The 13002-nt window shown below is 44.2% G+C and overlaps 2 protein-coding genes across 9 annotated transcripts in view; one reads left to right on the forward strand and one right to left on the reverse strand.

Moving 5' to 3' along the window:
• Positions 1 to 13002, reverse strand: part of LOC116941304 (dedicator of cytokinesis protein 1-like) — a 227278-nt gene that overhangs the window by 111584 nt on the left and 102692 nt on the right. The window lies entirely within an intron of this gene.
• LOC116941306 (uncharacterized) overlaps positions 2939 to 13002 on the forward strand; it is a 32355-nt gene continuing 22291 nt past the window's right edge. Inside the window, exons 1-4 of one of the 7 annotated variants that reach the window (XM_076066334.1) lie at positions 2940 to 3688; positions 4622 to 6115; positions 7006 to 7077; positions 7194 to 8762. In XM_076066334.1, coding sequence (XP_075922449.1) covers positions 3657 to 3688; positions 4622 to 6115; positions 7006 to 7077; positions 7194 to 7227 — 1632 coding nt within the window. In that variant the 5' untranslated portion in view covers positions 2940 to 3656 and the 3' untranslated portion in view covers positions 7228 to 8762. Of the gene's footprint in view, positions 3689 to 4621; positions 6116 to 7005; positions 7078 to 7193; positions 8763 to 13002 lie in introns of those variants that run through there. The other 6 variants (XM_032952219.2, XM_076066333.1, XM_076066331.1 and 3 more) reach the window with 6 other exon arrangements.

The raw sequence follows: 13002 nt of genomic DNA on the forward strand, positions 1-13002 counted from the left end.
CATTATAGGATCATATATAATTTAAAATAACACAAAAAATAATGGTTATGTTTCGTTTAACATGTTCTGTATCTCAAGATGCAACTCTTGTTAATGTGTAATTAATAACAAGCAATTTTACAAGACGTAAAATGTTAAGGTGCAGCCCTGCAATTGCTTGCTCATCCCACTGTGCAGCAGAAGGGCTTCCACCAGAGGCAACTCTCGAGAGCCCTCTGGAGGGTATTTGACCCGACTCTTCCATGCTGGACGCACATCTTGGAAGAGGTGAAAAGAGCAACTATACTTTACCCCAACAGACCCAACCTGCTGATCGACTGCGGAATAATAATTTAAACTGCTGGCTCGGACAGAAGTGGGAGATTTAAAAAAATAAAACGTGCACATTGTAGCAACTGCCGTTCTGGAAGATTAAATCGAGCTAGCGATCTCTGGATTGCAAGTCCAATGTGCCGACCATTACGGCACAGCAGCACCCACATGTGTAGTGCATAGGTATGTTTAAAATATATATGTTAAATATATATCTTCTAAATTATGGAGTGCTTTTATTTGAAGCCTTCGTGACTCCAGGAATCCATACTCGTTGGTTCTTTCGGTAAAGTCACGTGAGTAGAAAATTCATAGATCACGACGTTTCGATCGCAACACAAGCGACCGTCATCAGGTGAAACAACAAACACAGCAGGAGAACTGCTGACGTTCTCCTGCTGTGTCAACAATACACCTTTCATCCCCTGTGGCAATAAAAAGTCGAGGTGCAATGCAACCATTAACGTTTTAAAAATAATAATTTAAATATACAACTGACTGGGATCACCAGAACAAGAGCAGAATGTACAGTAACTCATGAATTGCACTGTTCTAAAGTCATATGTATCACCAGCGACTGTGCGACATCTGCTATCTTTAAACAGTCCCAAAGCAGCAACAGATGTGCATGAGACAAGCTGTGTAACATGTGAGCCTATAATATTTTTCTTACAACATGGCTTAATGCAATAATGTCAACGTGGATATAATTGCTTAAGTGTAGACATCATATTAGATTTCTAAGCAACATTTTTTTCAATTTCACATGTAATACAGATCGAAGGTCTAATGTTTAACACACACACACACGCATACCCGACAACGACCTGGACTGATCTGGTGTTCCACTGCATGCATAGCAGAAACTCCAGCCACTCTGTGTGATGTGACAAATAACTGGGAGTGTCGATTAAAATAAATAAAGACAGTGGACAGCCTTTGGCAGACACAGATCGGAATCTTGGAGAGATGTTTTTTTTGTGGTAGAATAAATATGTTTAAACACTGGAAAGTTGCACGATTGGCTACGTATGGTGCGAAAGAAGTTCAACATAATTTACGTGCACACAATAGACACGTGTCATTGGGATGGCGACATGGGTTGTAACAGGATGCAACAAAGTGAAAGATTTTAACCTAGAGTTCCACCGACTTCGCCGCATTGATTGCAGCGCAAAGCTAAGCAGATGCGACGGTGCTTATACGTGTTTTTTTTTATCAAAGTGAAAAGCACATCATGGCTGAAATGCACAGTACATACACAAAGAACAAAGCAAGTTACATTTTCAATGTTCTGCTGGGCTTACAGAAAAAGTAATGGCAGGTCTGCTGACGTGCTGCCAATTCAGAACGACTGGAGGAATAACGTATTTCCCTTCATGTCCAAAGACAGCGTGCAAGTGGTTACCTTTATAATATCAGGCCCCAACTCCTGCACTTCCTCCTTGTCTCCTGTCACCCCCCCCCCGCCCCAGAAAAAATGTTGTACGTTGTAAGAGGAGCACAGAATTCCTTGAGGAATCACAGTGTCAGCCATCCTTGGCCCAAGCTGCTCATATCTCTACGGAGAATAGCATGGGGATATTGTGATGCTTGTGGACAGGGATGGCTTAAGTGTATTTGCCTGGCCATGTAATAGCAGTGGGCAGCAACATGCCTCTGACGCCCGCGGCACTGTTCACATTTAAGCTCAGCATGTGATCCGTCAAAGTGTAAAAATGTGTTGCTGCGCATTTTGCTGCACTGTTTTGGTTCCGCACACGCAGCCAGATTTTTTTTGGGCCCTCGAAAAGATGTGCACGAGATATATTTAAGTGCATTTTATCGGTGCTGATCAACTTATTCTGGGTTTTTTTTGTGTATATCGGGTTATTTTGTTGTATAAGACTCTCATGCAGATGGAGTGTCAAGCCAATAAGGTTAGCAGGCCTGAGGGCACAAAGGCAGCCGGCAGTGAGCCTACATCTCCGTGTGTTTGCCAAGGGCTGTCACACGGCCCTGACGTGTGATGTCTTGATTTGATCAAGGATATTGATGGGGTTTTCTCACATAGACTGGACATTTTTAATATAAGCCACATAACAAACCCTTGCTATTTGCATGAGGAGTACAGTTTAAATCTTGACTTAAAGCTTTCGTGACTGCAGGAATTCGTATTCTTTGTGTCATTCGGTGAAGTCACGTAGATAGGTTGAACAAAAATAAAAAAATAAAAACTACGACGTTTCGATCACAACACAAGCGATCGTCATCAGGAGGATGACGAGAATATGAATACAGTTTAGTTTTTGCTATTGTAATGATTTTGCTTCATGGAAGTGAACAAAAATATAGATAGCAAGTGAATGCATGCATTGATATAAAATGCATACATTTTTTTTAATGGAATTGATTATACAATATTTCGTATGCGCTTTAGGAAATAGATAGTTTAAAAAAAAAACACCTGCCGAAAACGATGTTGCAAGGATTTAACGGAGACAACACGAGCCATTAATCATTCTGAAGGAAAGGGTGGGGAGCGCGAGGGGAAGAGAGCTAGCATGATGCAGTGGTACGATGCCAAAGCTCCCTCCATCCCCACATTCTCACTCCGAAACACGGCCCCCCCACCACGTATCCCGCACGCCCTCCCCCACCACCAACCCCATCCTTCTCAACTCCACACCCCCACCGTAACGATTAGCAGATCCGCATTCACCTCGCACAGATCGCACGCTTCTCTTCGCGGGACTATAATTACCCACCTCGGCGCAATCTGCAATGGGGGGGGGGGAAGCAGTGTTTGTAAGCTGCCTAACGCGAAGCTGATCCCGTTAAAATTCGACCTGGCTCACGGCCGACGTGGTCTCGGAGGCGCAGCGCTGAGAGGGAAATAAAAATAAAAGGGATTTGCACAGTGGCGGGTCACATGGACCACACACTCGCGCACGGCCGGCTCGCTCAAGTGCCTGGCTTGCGTCTCCGGGAAGTTACACGGCACGGGCTTTCTCCTCCTCCTCCACACAGCCATTTACACTTCAGCGCTGCGCCAGCGACTGCTGCTCCTCCTCCTCCTCCGTGGGCTCCTCCGAAGGTGGCCTCGATGTCCCCGACGCATCGCCATGGATTACTGTACACGGTGCACTGAGGTATGGATGGATGCTGTCACGGCGGAACGAGAGGGTCGGTCTGCGTTAAGGTCAAGATCATCGGGCTGCCAAAGAAGAGAGGGCTTGTTTACTTGAAAAAAGAGGGAAACGTGAGATTTAAAAAAAAAAAAACTTGGTGGGGTGGTGGTTTTTTTTTATTGGGGGGTGAGGGTGTGGAGGTGCTCTCAGCATTTGGTTTATGTGCCACGCAATATGGCATATGTGGACTGCAGTCACTTGAAAAAGTGAGTACGCTTACTGGTGTGTTGTGCTTCACGTGAGCAGTAAATTGCTGGTTGTTTCGGGCAAAGTCGGATTTTGAATATACGTTCATTCGTATTATTATTCTCATTTAACCTGAGAGATCATTGTGATGTTATGTGTTAGTTCATAAGACTTTAAATGTATGCACTCATTTAATTTTCCATTATACTACCACCCAGCGTGTTTGCGAATGGGTGCACGTGTGCACGTGTGTATGTATTTTTGGTAAATAAGTTTAAGTTCACTAAATTATAAATGCGTTGTGTATAGTCTATGCTGCAGTCCCAGGAATTGATCGGTGACCGTAATTATGCCACGAATGGATTTACAGCCAAAATGGCAATTGGCCTCAGGATTGCCACGGCAATGTTTTGTCATACCCCCCCCCCCTCCCCGTCTAAAATGCTGACGCCTCCTGTCCTGCCCGTGGTGTGTAAAGCGTCAAATTGTGATAAAACAAAAGTCAGAAGTAGTAGCCGATTCTCTCAACGTGCTGACCCCATGATTCATGTGCACCCTCTACTGGAAGAAATCATAACTATGAAACCTACTGGGGCTGGGGATGGCTGAGAATCCAATTTTCTAGGCACACGTGAAAACACATGCATGAAAGTAACGATAAAGATGAAAAATTATTTATACCTGTACATTTTAACGTAACAAAACATTATCATGTCCACAGCACCGCGCGTGGAAAAGTCTAAAAACGATGCGTATATATCCGTACATAACGTTGTCCGCTCTAGCAAAGGGTTTGGAAAGCGTCACCCGTTGAACGATTTTGCGAAGACACTTTCAGCGGCTTTGATGTGACAAAGCCAAGATGCAATGGGCTGCAGTGGCAAGTGCCCGACGGTGAACGCCGTTGTAGCGCGCGCCCCCCCCCCGCCAACCTCCCCCCCCCCCCCAACAAGCATGGCCAGCAGAGAAGGCGTCCGAGTCCCATCGCCGTCCCGCCTGGGACCCGTGTTTGTGACGGCTCGGCCCGCCGTGCTCAAGTCCGCCAGCCAGCTGCTGCTCGAGCAAGAGCAGAGACGGGGAGCTGTCGCCGCCGCCGCCGCCGCAGCCGCAGCCGCAGCCGCAGCAGCAGCAGCAGCCACGGCCACGGCCACCAAGATGCGCAGCAAAGTGCAGCAGGTGCGCTTCAAGGACGTGTCGGACGTGAAGGTGGAGTGCCACGTGGAGGTCGATTTGGGGGGGGGCGCGGCACAGCGGGCCGCCCTGAAGCTACCGGGCATCCGTACGCATGTTGCCGCTCCACCTATGCCTGTGTCTTCTTGCCCACTGCAGCTCGCTGAGCCCTCGAAGGCTCTCAAATCGACGGCAATTCAGACGTCTCCCTGGATCAAGCGCCAGGCTCTGACGGTGCCGTCGAGGCACGGGCTGAAGTCGACCAAAGTGTGCTCCAACTCTATCCAGGTTGCAATCGTGCACCACTCGGCCGAACGGCAGGTTGGAATCGAGGAGAATGTGTCCGTCCGTACGGAAAGCGATGACTTAAAGCCCCCCGGCTGTCAGGAGCCAAAGCAGACGTCGCGACGTCTTAATAACTTGTCGGAGAAGACTGAAATTCCTGCAGGATGCGGTCAAGCTGATCAAAACGCCGTCAACTCGCCGCGTTCTAAAAACAAGCAGGCCTCCTCCGCTCAAAATGAAAAAGGCACACATGGGGTAGGGTCAGGTGAAACTGAAGAACACATCAAACCAAGCAAAGAATTACATTCAGAATCAGATAAAGCCCTATCTGTCGATGCAGAGAATGATAAAAGGCAAACAACAGCAACAGAGCTGGCAGTTGCGGTGCTTGAACAAATCACAACACTCACATCCCACATGGCTCCCTCACAAACAAGAATAGCAAGGCAACCCATAGAGCACCCGCTGATATTATCAGAAGAACTGCTGAATTTTCAAAAACTGTCTGCAGAAAAGTTAATCATTCAACAAGACTTCAAGGTGGAAACTCCTGAATCATTAGCGATTAAAGGAGAGGCCAATAATCTCTCGTCTCCAAATAGAGTGGCTTTTGGCACGGGAAATCGATCACCCTGTAAGAATGACTGTCCACCGGATCTGCTGCGCAAGGATCACAATCTGAACGAGCTGATTACAATCGACAGCGACGAGGACCCAAAGCACAATCCGAGTCGACAAGCGAGAGGAAGTTCGCAAGACCAGACATCGGCAGCCGGGGGGGATGATGTAACGCGGCAGCAGCAGCAGAGCCACCAGTCCGCCGAGGAGAGACGAGGCAGCAGTAAAGACCTACAAGGCTCGTGGGAGGAGGTGGAGGAGCTACGCAAGAAACTGCGGACCCTGGAGGAGGTCCTCAGAGCCAGCCAGGACACCATCAAGTTGCTGCTCAGCGTCATTCAGGAGCTAGAGCGCGTACAGGCCCACAAAGAAGGGTGAGTGCTGCCTGTCCTAATCGAGACAATGTACGTGTAGGTATTGCTCCCTGCGTTGAATGCGGTCCCATGGTGTATTAGGAGTACTCTTGCCAATAATGTCTGGTAAATGGGCAGGGCAGCATTTGTTTTACAAGCCTCATGGCTGGTGATGCATAGAAGGTTAACACTGGCCCAGGGAAAGGCTGATTAACCAAAACATATGTCGATTTGTATGCGGAGAGACAGAACAAAGTTCTGCTCATGACGTTTTAGTGTAAGGCCACTCTTTTTCATCTGCTGCCTCCATAGTCTGGCACCCTTGGCGATCCTTTGCTGTTGACCCACTGCCCCTGTTCAGGTCCAGCCTCAAGACCTTCCTCTATTCTTTTACCAATGAGTGACTGTCTCCATCCTCTGAAGACAATAAGTAAATATGCCTCCATTGCCTAGGATGCCCACGTTCCACTGTTTTGCGCAACGTCTTCATATGCAGTTGCAGTTAGACACTATATATATCTATCAATACGGATGTTAATATATCCTTTTCTGCAAACGCAACATTGTATTTTTCGCATCTGCCAATTATAAAATGATAATAACAATATATAAATATAAGATTTTAATGGCCTAAATGAGTTGGTGTTCAGCAGCGATTAAACACTGGATACAATTTGTGGGATTATTAAATTATTGATTTTACTCTCTACTCTCCTCTGTCTCTCTCTGTGCCTTTGTCTGCATTTAGTTGCAAGGTCTGCTTGATGTACAAAGTAAACAAATGATCGAAAGCATTTTGTATCGCCGTTAAATAGCTCCTGCCCTTCGCACCAGTTTCTTCCAGAATCACCGCTTTTAAAAAGAGCAGAGTGTGCCCCATTGCTAAAGATGTGCGTTTTGCTTTGTTGCAGCAGATCATATCGTTCTGGACAGGATATGACCAACTGTGATGCTTGCCGCAAAAGTGCCTGCATCATATACAGGTAATGCCGCGGAAGAAACACCGCAATATTTGCTGTATTGCCGTTATACTTTTTTGTCGACCTCACCCCACATCGCTCTCCTTTATACTCCACCCAGTTCTATTCCAATCCCGTAGGTCGGCCCTCTCACGTGACGAACCACGGTGGTGAAGTCGGGTTAAACAAACTCTGCAAACCAACGCAGCACGGCGGAGACCTTCATCCAGCAGTGGATTGACAGTACTGTAAATTATAATAATATTATTAATAACGCCAAAAGCCTGTGTTTTATTCAGATAAGCTCATCCTATGCTGAGGTGTACCTGACCCATTAAACAAAAAGATCATTAATATGTCACCTTCGTGGTCGTGCATTCTACTCTGTGGGATTTATGTCACCGACTGTTTGCCAAAGTCCTAACGGTTCCATGTGCTTTCTCTATAGCCATGCTTGTGTTATCATTGCCAGTGTTATTTATGACCCTCACTTAACTTGGCACAAGCAGCCGCGCACGACAGATGCTAATGAGAAGCAAGGACACCATTCCATTCACAAGCATTGCATTCCGGGCATACATTCCCTTATATCTTCTATATACTAATAATAACAACTTAAAGCCCTCTGTCAATCCACTCACTGCTAGATGAAGGCCTTCCCACGCTAATGCCAGTCACGGGGTTGTTTGTAATTTAGCACACCGGTCAGTGCAGGTTGGTGAAGGTTTGGGGGCCTTGGATTTGTTGAGATATCCCTTGCCGCTGATGTTAGCCGTGACTCGGAACCAAATTCAGATCAGAGTGTTCATAGCACAATCCGCTAAACAATGGATCACCGCTTCCGCCCCATGTTTGTTATGAACACTCATATACACTCGACCATATATATATACCTCGTGTGGAAACCCCATATAATTGCTGCTGCTGTATGTCATACTTTAAATTGCGGTACACAACTTTAATTGCTCCATGGGCCACCCCGTGATTTAAATAATTTAACAGAAACAGAAATTACTTCCACATGTTAGTTCGGAACTTTTGAAATGTATGCACTTTCTAGATGGTGCTGGCATGAAAATGGATGCTTCAGGAAAAAAGTTCAAGTCCCACATACATTTATGCCAATACTAGCAGAAGGGCTTCCACTGGCGAGAGACCTAGAGGGCTATTAATAATGTGTTTGCCCTACTCTTCCGTCGTAGGAAGGTGTCTTGGAAGAAGTGAGAGTAGTCATTCTTTATCGAACCACACCCAACCTGCAGATAAAATAACTGCGGTGTACAATTTTTACTGTGGGGTGGACAGATGGGGGTGGATTTTAGAAATCTGCCCATTGTTTTATCTGGCACACCAAGAGATCGAACCGTTGAACTCTGTACTTTAAGTTCAGTGTGTTATCCATCATCCCCTGCTAGGAGGTTACATATGGGAAATTTACCATTTTTGAACATCAATAATGCAATGTTCTGATGAAACACAGGAGCAAGCAGTGCTGGCAATGTTAAAGATGTTTTTGAAAATGAAACGAGTGTGCTGTATAATAAAATTATTATGTGTTTCTCTGTATGGGTGTTGTGCATATGCAGTATAGGCAGTAAACTGGTGCCTGGTAACAACACTTTATCAAACTGTCGAGTATTTGTATCTAGGTATAATTTACCAAGCCAACATTTGTCATGATCAGGACAAGTATGTGCAAAAAAAATAAATTAGAAAATCCCACACCATCATAAATCAAATAATAGAATAATATTCTGCCACCAGCCAGCTTCAATACATTTAATTGAGCAGAAAACAAAAGTAGTACTTATCCAATGTATATTCATGGTAGAAACTTAAAACAAAAGTGTATGTGATATTATGTGTATATAAATATGATTTTAGAATTTAAAAAAAAACCTACATTTTATTTATCATTAAACAGCACGGACAGTTTTTTTTTGTATTGTGGCATATAGCAATTTATATATTAAACATTTTTTCCCACTTGTTTACCCAGGAAAGGCTCACTCTGCAGTCACAAAACTCTTTTTTCAGGAGGGTCCTGCCCGGTTTTCACAGTAGTTGGGCGATGTTGCTATTTGCAATCCCGATTGAACAATTTGCAGGTTATTTTATCAGCATTGGGGCGTTTGAGTAATTCCAGTTATATTGTATATGCTTTTTTTGTTGGCAATGGGAAAAAACCAGAGAACCCAGAGCAAAAACCCATACAGAACAGGGGGAGAACATAGAAACTTCACACAGAGGCACCTGAGTTGGGAATCGAACCCAGCTCTACCTTTCTGTGAGACCACAAGCGTTACCACTTGCACCGCCCCAAGTAATATTATGCCACAGATTATAAGCTCACTACCTACCATTCACACTCCAACAACTTGTTAGGTTTTATATTCCTGAAAGAGCACTAAGTATGGCATTTGCTAATGGGGGCTGTATGTTACAGACGATCACATTGTAATTGTTTAGAATCGCTGTCTGTGACTGTTGGCATAATAATTCCTTTGCAATCCTGAAAAGGGGTCATTTGTAGGGGCACAGTATTTGTCATAATTGTTAATAAATGCACTCTCATTGGCATCACACTTGAGAAACACATATTTGTCCATCACTCGCTCAGAATTTAACAAGTTTAATACAATGTATTTACAGCCATTTGTCTATCCACTGCATGGATGAAAGCATCCCCGCATTGTGTCCATTCTGGAGTTTGTTTGACCATACTTCAACTATGTGGTCAATGTGGATTGATGAAGGTTTTTGGGTGGAGGTGGATTAAAGGCCAGGACTTGTTCAATAATCATTCGTCACTGACGTTAATCATGGCCAGGAATCAAACTCGGATCATCAGGTTCATTGTGCAGTGTGCTTATAACTCCACCACCACTTCTTTCTGACACTAATGAAATATTATAACTTCACATACTCTTTAGATACCAGTACAATATTAGCTGTTAAGAAGATTTTAAAGTAAACGAAACAAGAATAAAACGACCAATTGATTTGGCAGAGCATCGAAAAAAAGTGTAAATGCTTTCACTTAAAAGCAGTGTTTTTTTTGTGAATACATACATTGACTAGGTTTTACAGGCATATTTGTTTTCATTTTGTGTCGAGGGTAATAACCGTTACATTTTCTGCTGGCTGTGTTTACTGCTTGGTCATTTATGATATTTAAAAAAACCCTTAAAATATGTCTGTTGACAAGTACACACCGTGGTTCAGTTGTGTCATCCGGGTCCAGAACTTGAAAATAATTGACCTCATTCCCCACTTAAAGACGTGTGCCCAGTTGTTATTTCGGCGCAATGCGTGAAACTGCTGCTGAATTTTGAAACCCTATTGAATACAAAAAAATATGGCAGAGTTGAGCAATGGCTTCATAACCGTCCTCTATGCCCATGTCATGAAAAGAGTCTTTGCTAAGAGCCATTGGTCACTCTCGTACAACTGGGCCTATAGGCATATTTATGTTTACCCAACAGGTATACACTATCTTGCATTTAACCCGTTTCCCATTCCAAGTTACAGGGTGGGTCCCATTCACCGCTGAATCTCGGAACGCTCAAGCGGTTAGCGTTAATTTTATTCAGAGAGGCATGACGCAGCCGTTTTTTTTAAGACATTGTACTCACCGCAGAGAACTGTAGTGACACGACCGCACTCTACGACAGCTGGCGACAAACTGCGCCACACGCCCTCCCGCATGGCCTTGTGGGAGCCTCGGTAGCAATAAAGTAATTTTCTATATTCTTCCGGTTCACGTACATCGTCGGAACGGAATCAGAAGAAATAGAGGTTTAAAATGCGAGGGTGCAAGAAATGACACTTACGCGAGCGGCAATCCACGAGCATGACCTTGTTCATTTGGGAGACAAACAATAACTCAGAGGTGGCACGATACAGCCTATCTTGATTCTTTTTTTTATCAAACGTGAAACGGGAAGAGTAACGATAAGGTCTGCGCACGTCTAGTGTGCATTCTGTTCCAGCTCTCACCACCCCCCCCAACCTCCTGTGTAAATGAGGAAAGGCTGCGACACTCATTGCTTAATTGGATTAATTTTCACATTTTAGTTTAGCCCTCTCCAACTAATAGCTTCTGACGTGACTATGAGAACGTAGAAGGAAGGTTGAGCCTGCAAGGGAAGTGCCGTTTCCAGCTGACATTGTAGGCGCAAAAATATATTCCCGTGAGAAAAAAAACTAAATTGCTAAAAAGAGAAGTGAGAAGACTGATAATGAGCTGAACTCAGAACTTGAAGGTTGACGTTGTAATGGAAAATTCAGTTCCAAAAATTATTCTTGTAAAATGACAATTGCAACAGCCAATGAAATGTTAAAGGGATAATCTAAAAAATCATGAAATCATACTATACATTGAAACACTGTAATGCATCTTGTGGTGAGGAAATACAAGACAGGGTTTTTTTTTAATATCTCGGATGGCAACATTTCTGGCAATTTAATATTAAAGGGATTAAGCCCGAATGCTAAGCCGATCCTTTGTGTTGAAATAAAATGCTGTGGACATAGGTAAGGATTGGATAAAGGTGCAGCCCTGCAATTGCTCGAGAGTGCTCTATAGAGAGCCTCGATCGAGGGGCTATTTTACCAACTGTTCCACAGTGTCCAGACATTTTGGAAGATGCGGAAGTGTCCACTTTATGCCACCACAGGCGACCTGCCGATCAACGAACTGTGGTGCACCATTTATGCTGTTTGGAGGACAGAAGTGGGGAGATTTTAGAAACTTGCCATTGTTTAAACTGCCACACCGGAAGAATGAGCCAGCAATCTCTAGATTATTGCAAGTGCAATGTGCTGTCTATTACACTCTGGCAGCATCCCCACTGTGATCACAGAAACGCAATGCTTTGTAAGTTGAAGGTTTTTGCTGACACGCAGGCAAATAATATCAAAATTATATAATACCGGATCTCTGCTAACTGCAGGATAGTTGGGCACTGTGTAAAACAATTTTGTTTTTTCCTAATGCATTGCTAGCATGTGTTAACCTAATGGCATTTAGAAATCATGTCATTTGTTTGTGATTCAATACTTCCTGGCTAGGTAAGAATGATCACAGAGCAATACAAACGCAGCACAGGGAGCATGCACATGTAGGGGGTTGCGTTTGGAGCTCTGTACTTTCCAATCCACTTTACACGTAAAAATCTTAAACCCTTCAAACATACCATGCATCATCTATCTCCAATTATAATCGAGAGGGGCAAGAGTGTAAATCACGTCTGCAGAGCACTTTCCACATAGCACATTGCTCAAGTGCCGATCAATACCCTGGGGTAGGTTGAGAGGTTTTGGTGAAGTAGGAAGATTTGTTTGTTTATGAGCCACCAAAGGACCGCTCATTCCGCACGTATGCAGAGCTGCATAGGTCGCATAACATTTAAAGTGTAACAGCACACACACACAGATTTGGTTATCGTGAAGGTACAGTCCAGAAATGTCTTGCTCATGACACTTGGCAGAAAGGCCTCCACTATTGGGAGCTCGAGAGAGCGCCTTTATAGGGCACTTGGCCTATTCTTCCATGCTGGCTAGACGCCTTGGAAGAGGTGTGAGTACCCACACGTCAATGTACCACACGTGACCTACCAATTGACTAACTCGAATCACTGCTGGGTGGCCACAGGGTGGGAGTAATTGAAAAAACTTGCCCGTTTTTTCAACTTTCACGTCAGAATATTGAATTTCAACTCCAGTGTCCTAGCCATAATGAAAATGTGTGGCTAGATAATGAGGCAAATAAACGGTATCCACTGAAATATTACTGAATTATTACTTACTGCCACCACTTTTAAACTTAAATAAATAATTATTGTGAACATATTTTGTCCATTGCATATGGAAGCACAGTCTACTGAACCCTTGCTGTAGTTCAGATAATTTAGAAATGCAATCCACGTAGAATTAATGCAGTCACAG

The sequence above is a fragment of the Petromyzon marinus genome, chromosome 11 (genome assembly GCF_048934315.1).
Source record: "Petromyzon marinus isolate PM22_M1 ecotype Great Lakes invasive population chromosome 11, UKy_Petmar_22M1.pri1.0, whole genome shotgun sequence".
Lineage (NCBI taxonomy): Eukaryota > Metazoa > Chordata > Hyperoartia > Petromyzontiformes > Petromyzontidae > Petromyzon > Petromyzon marinus.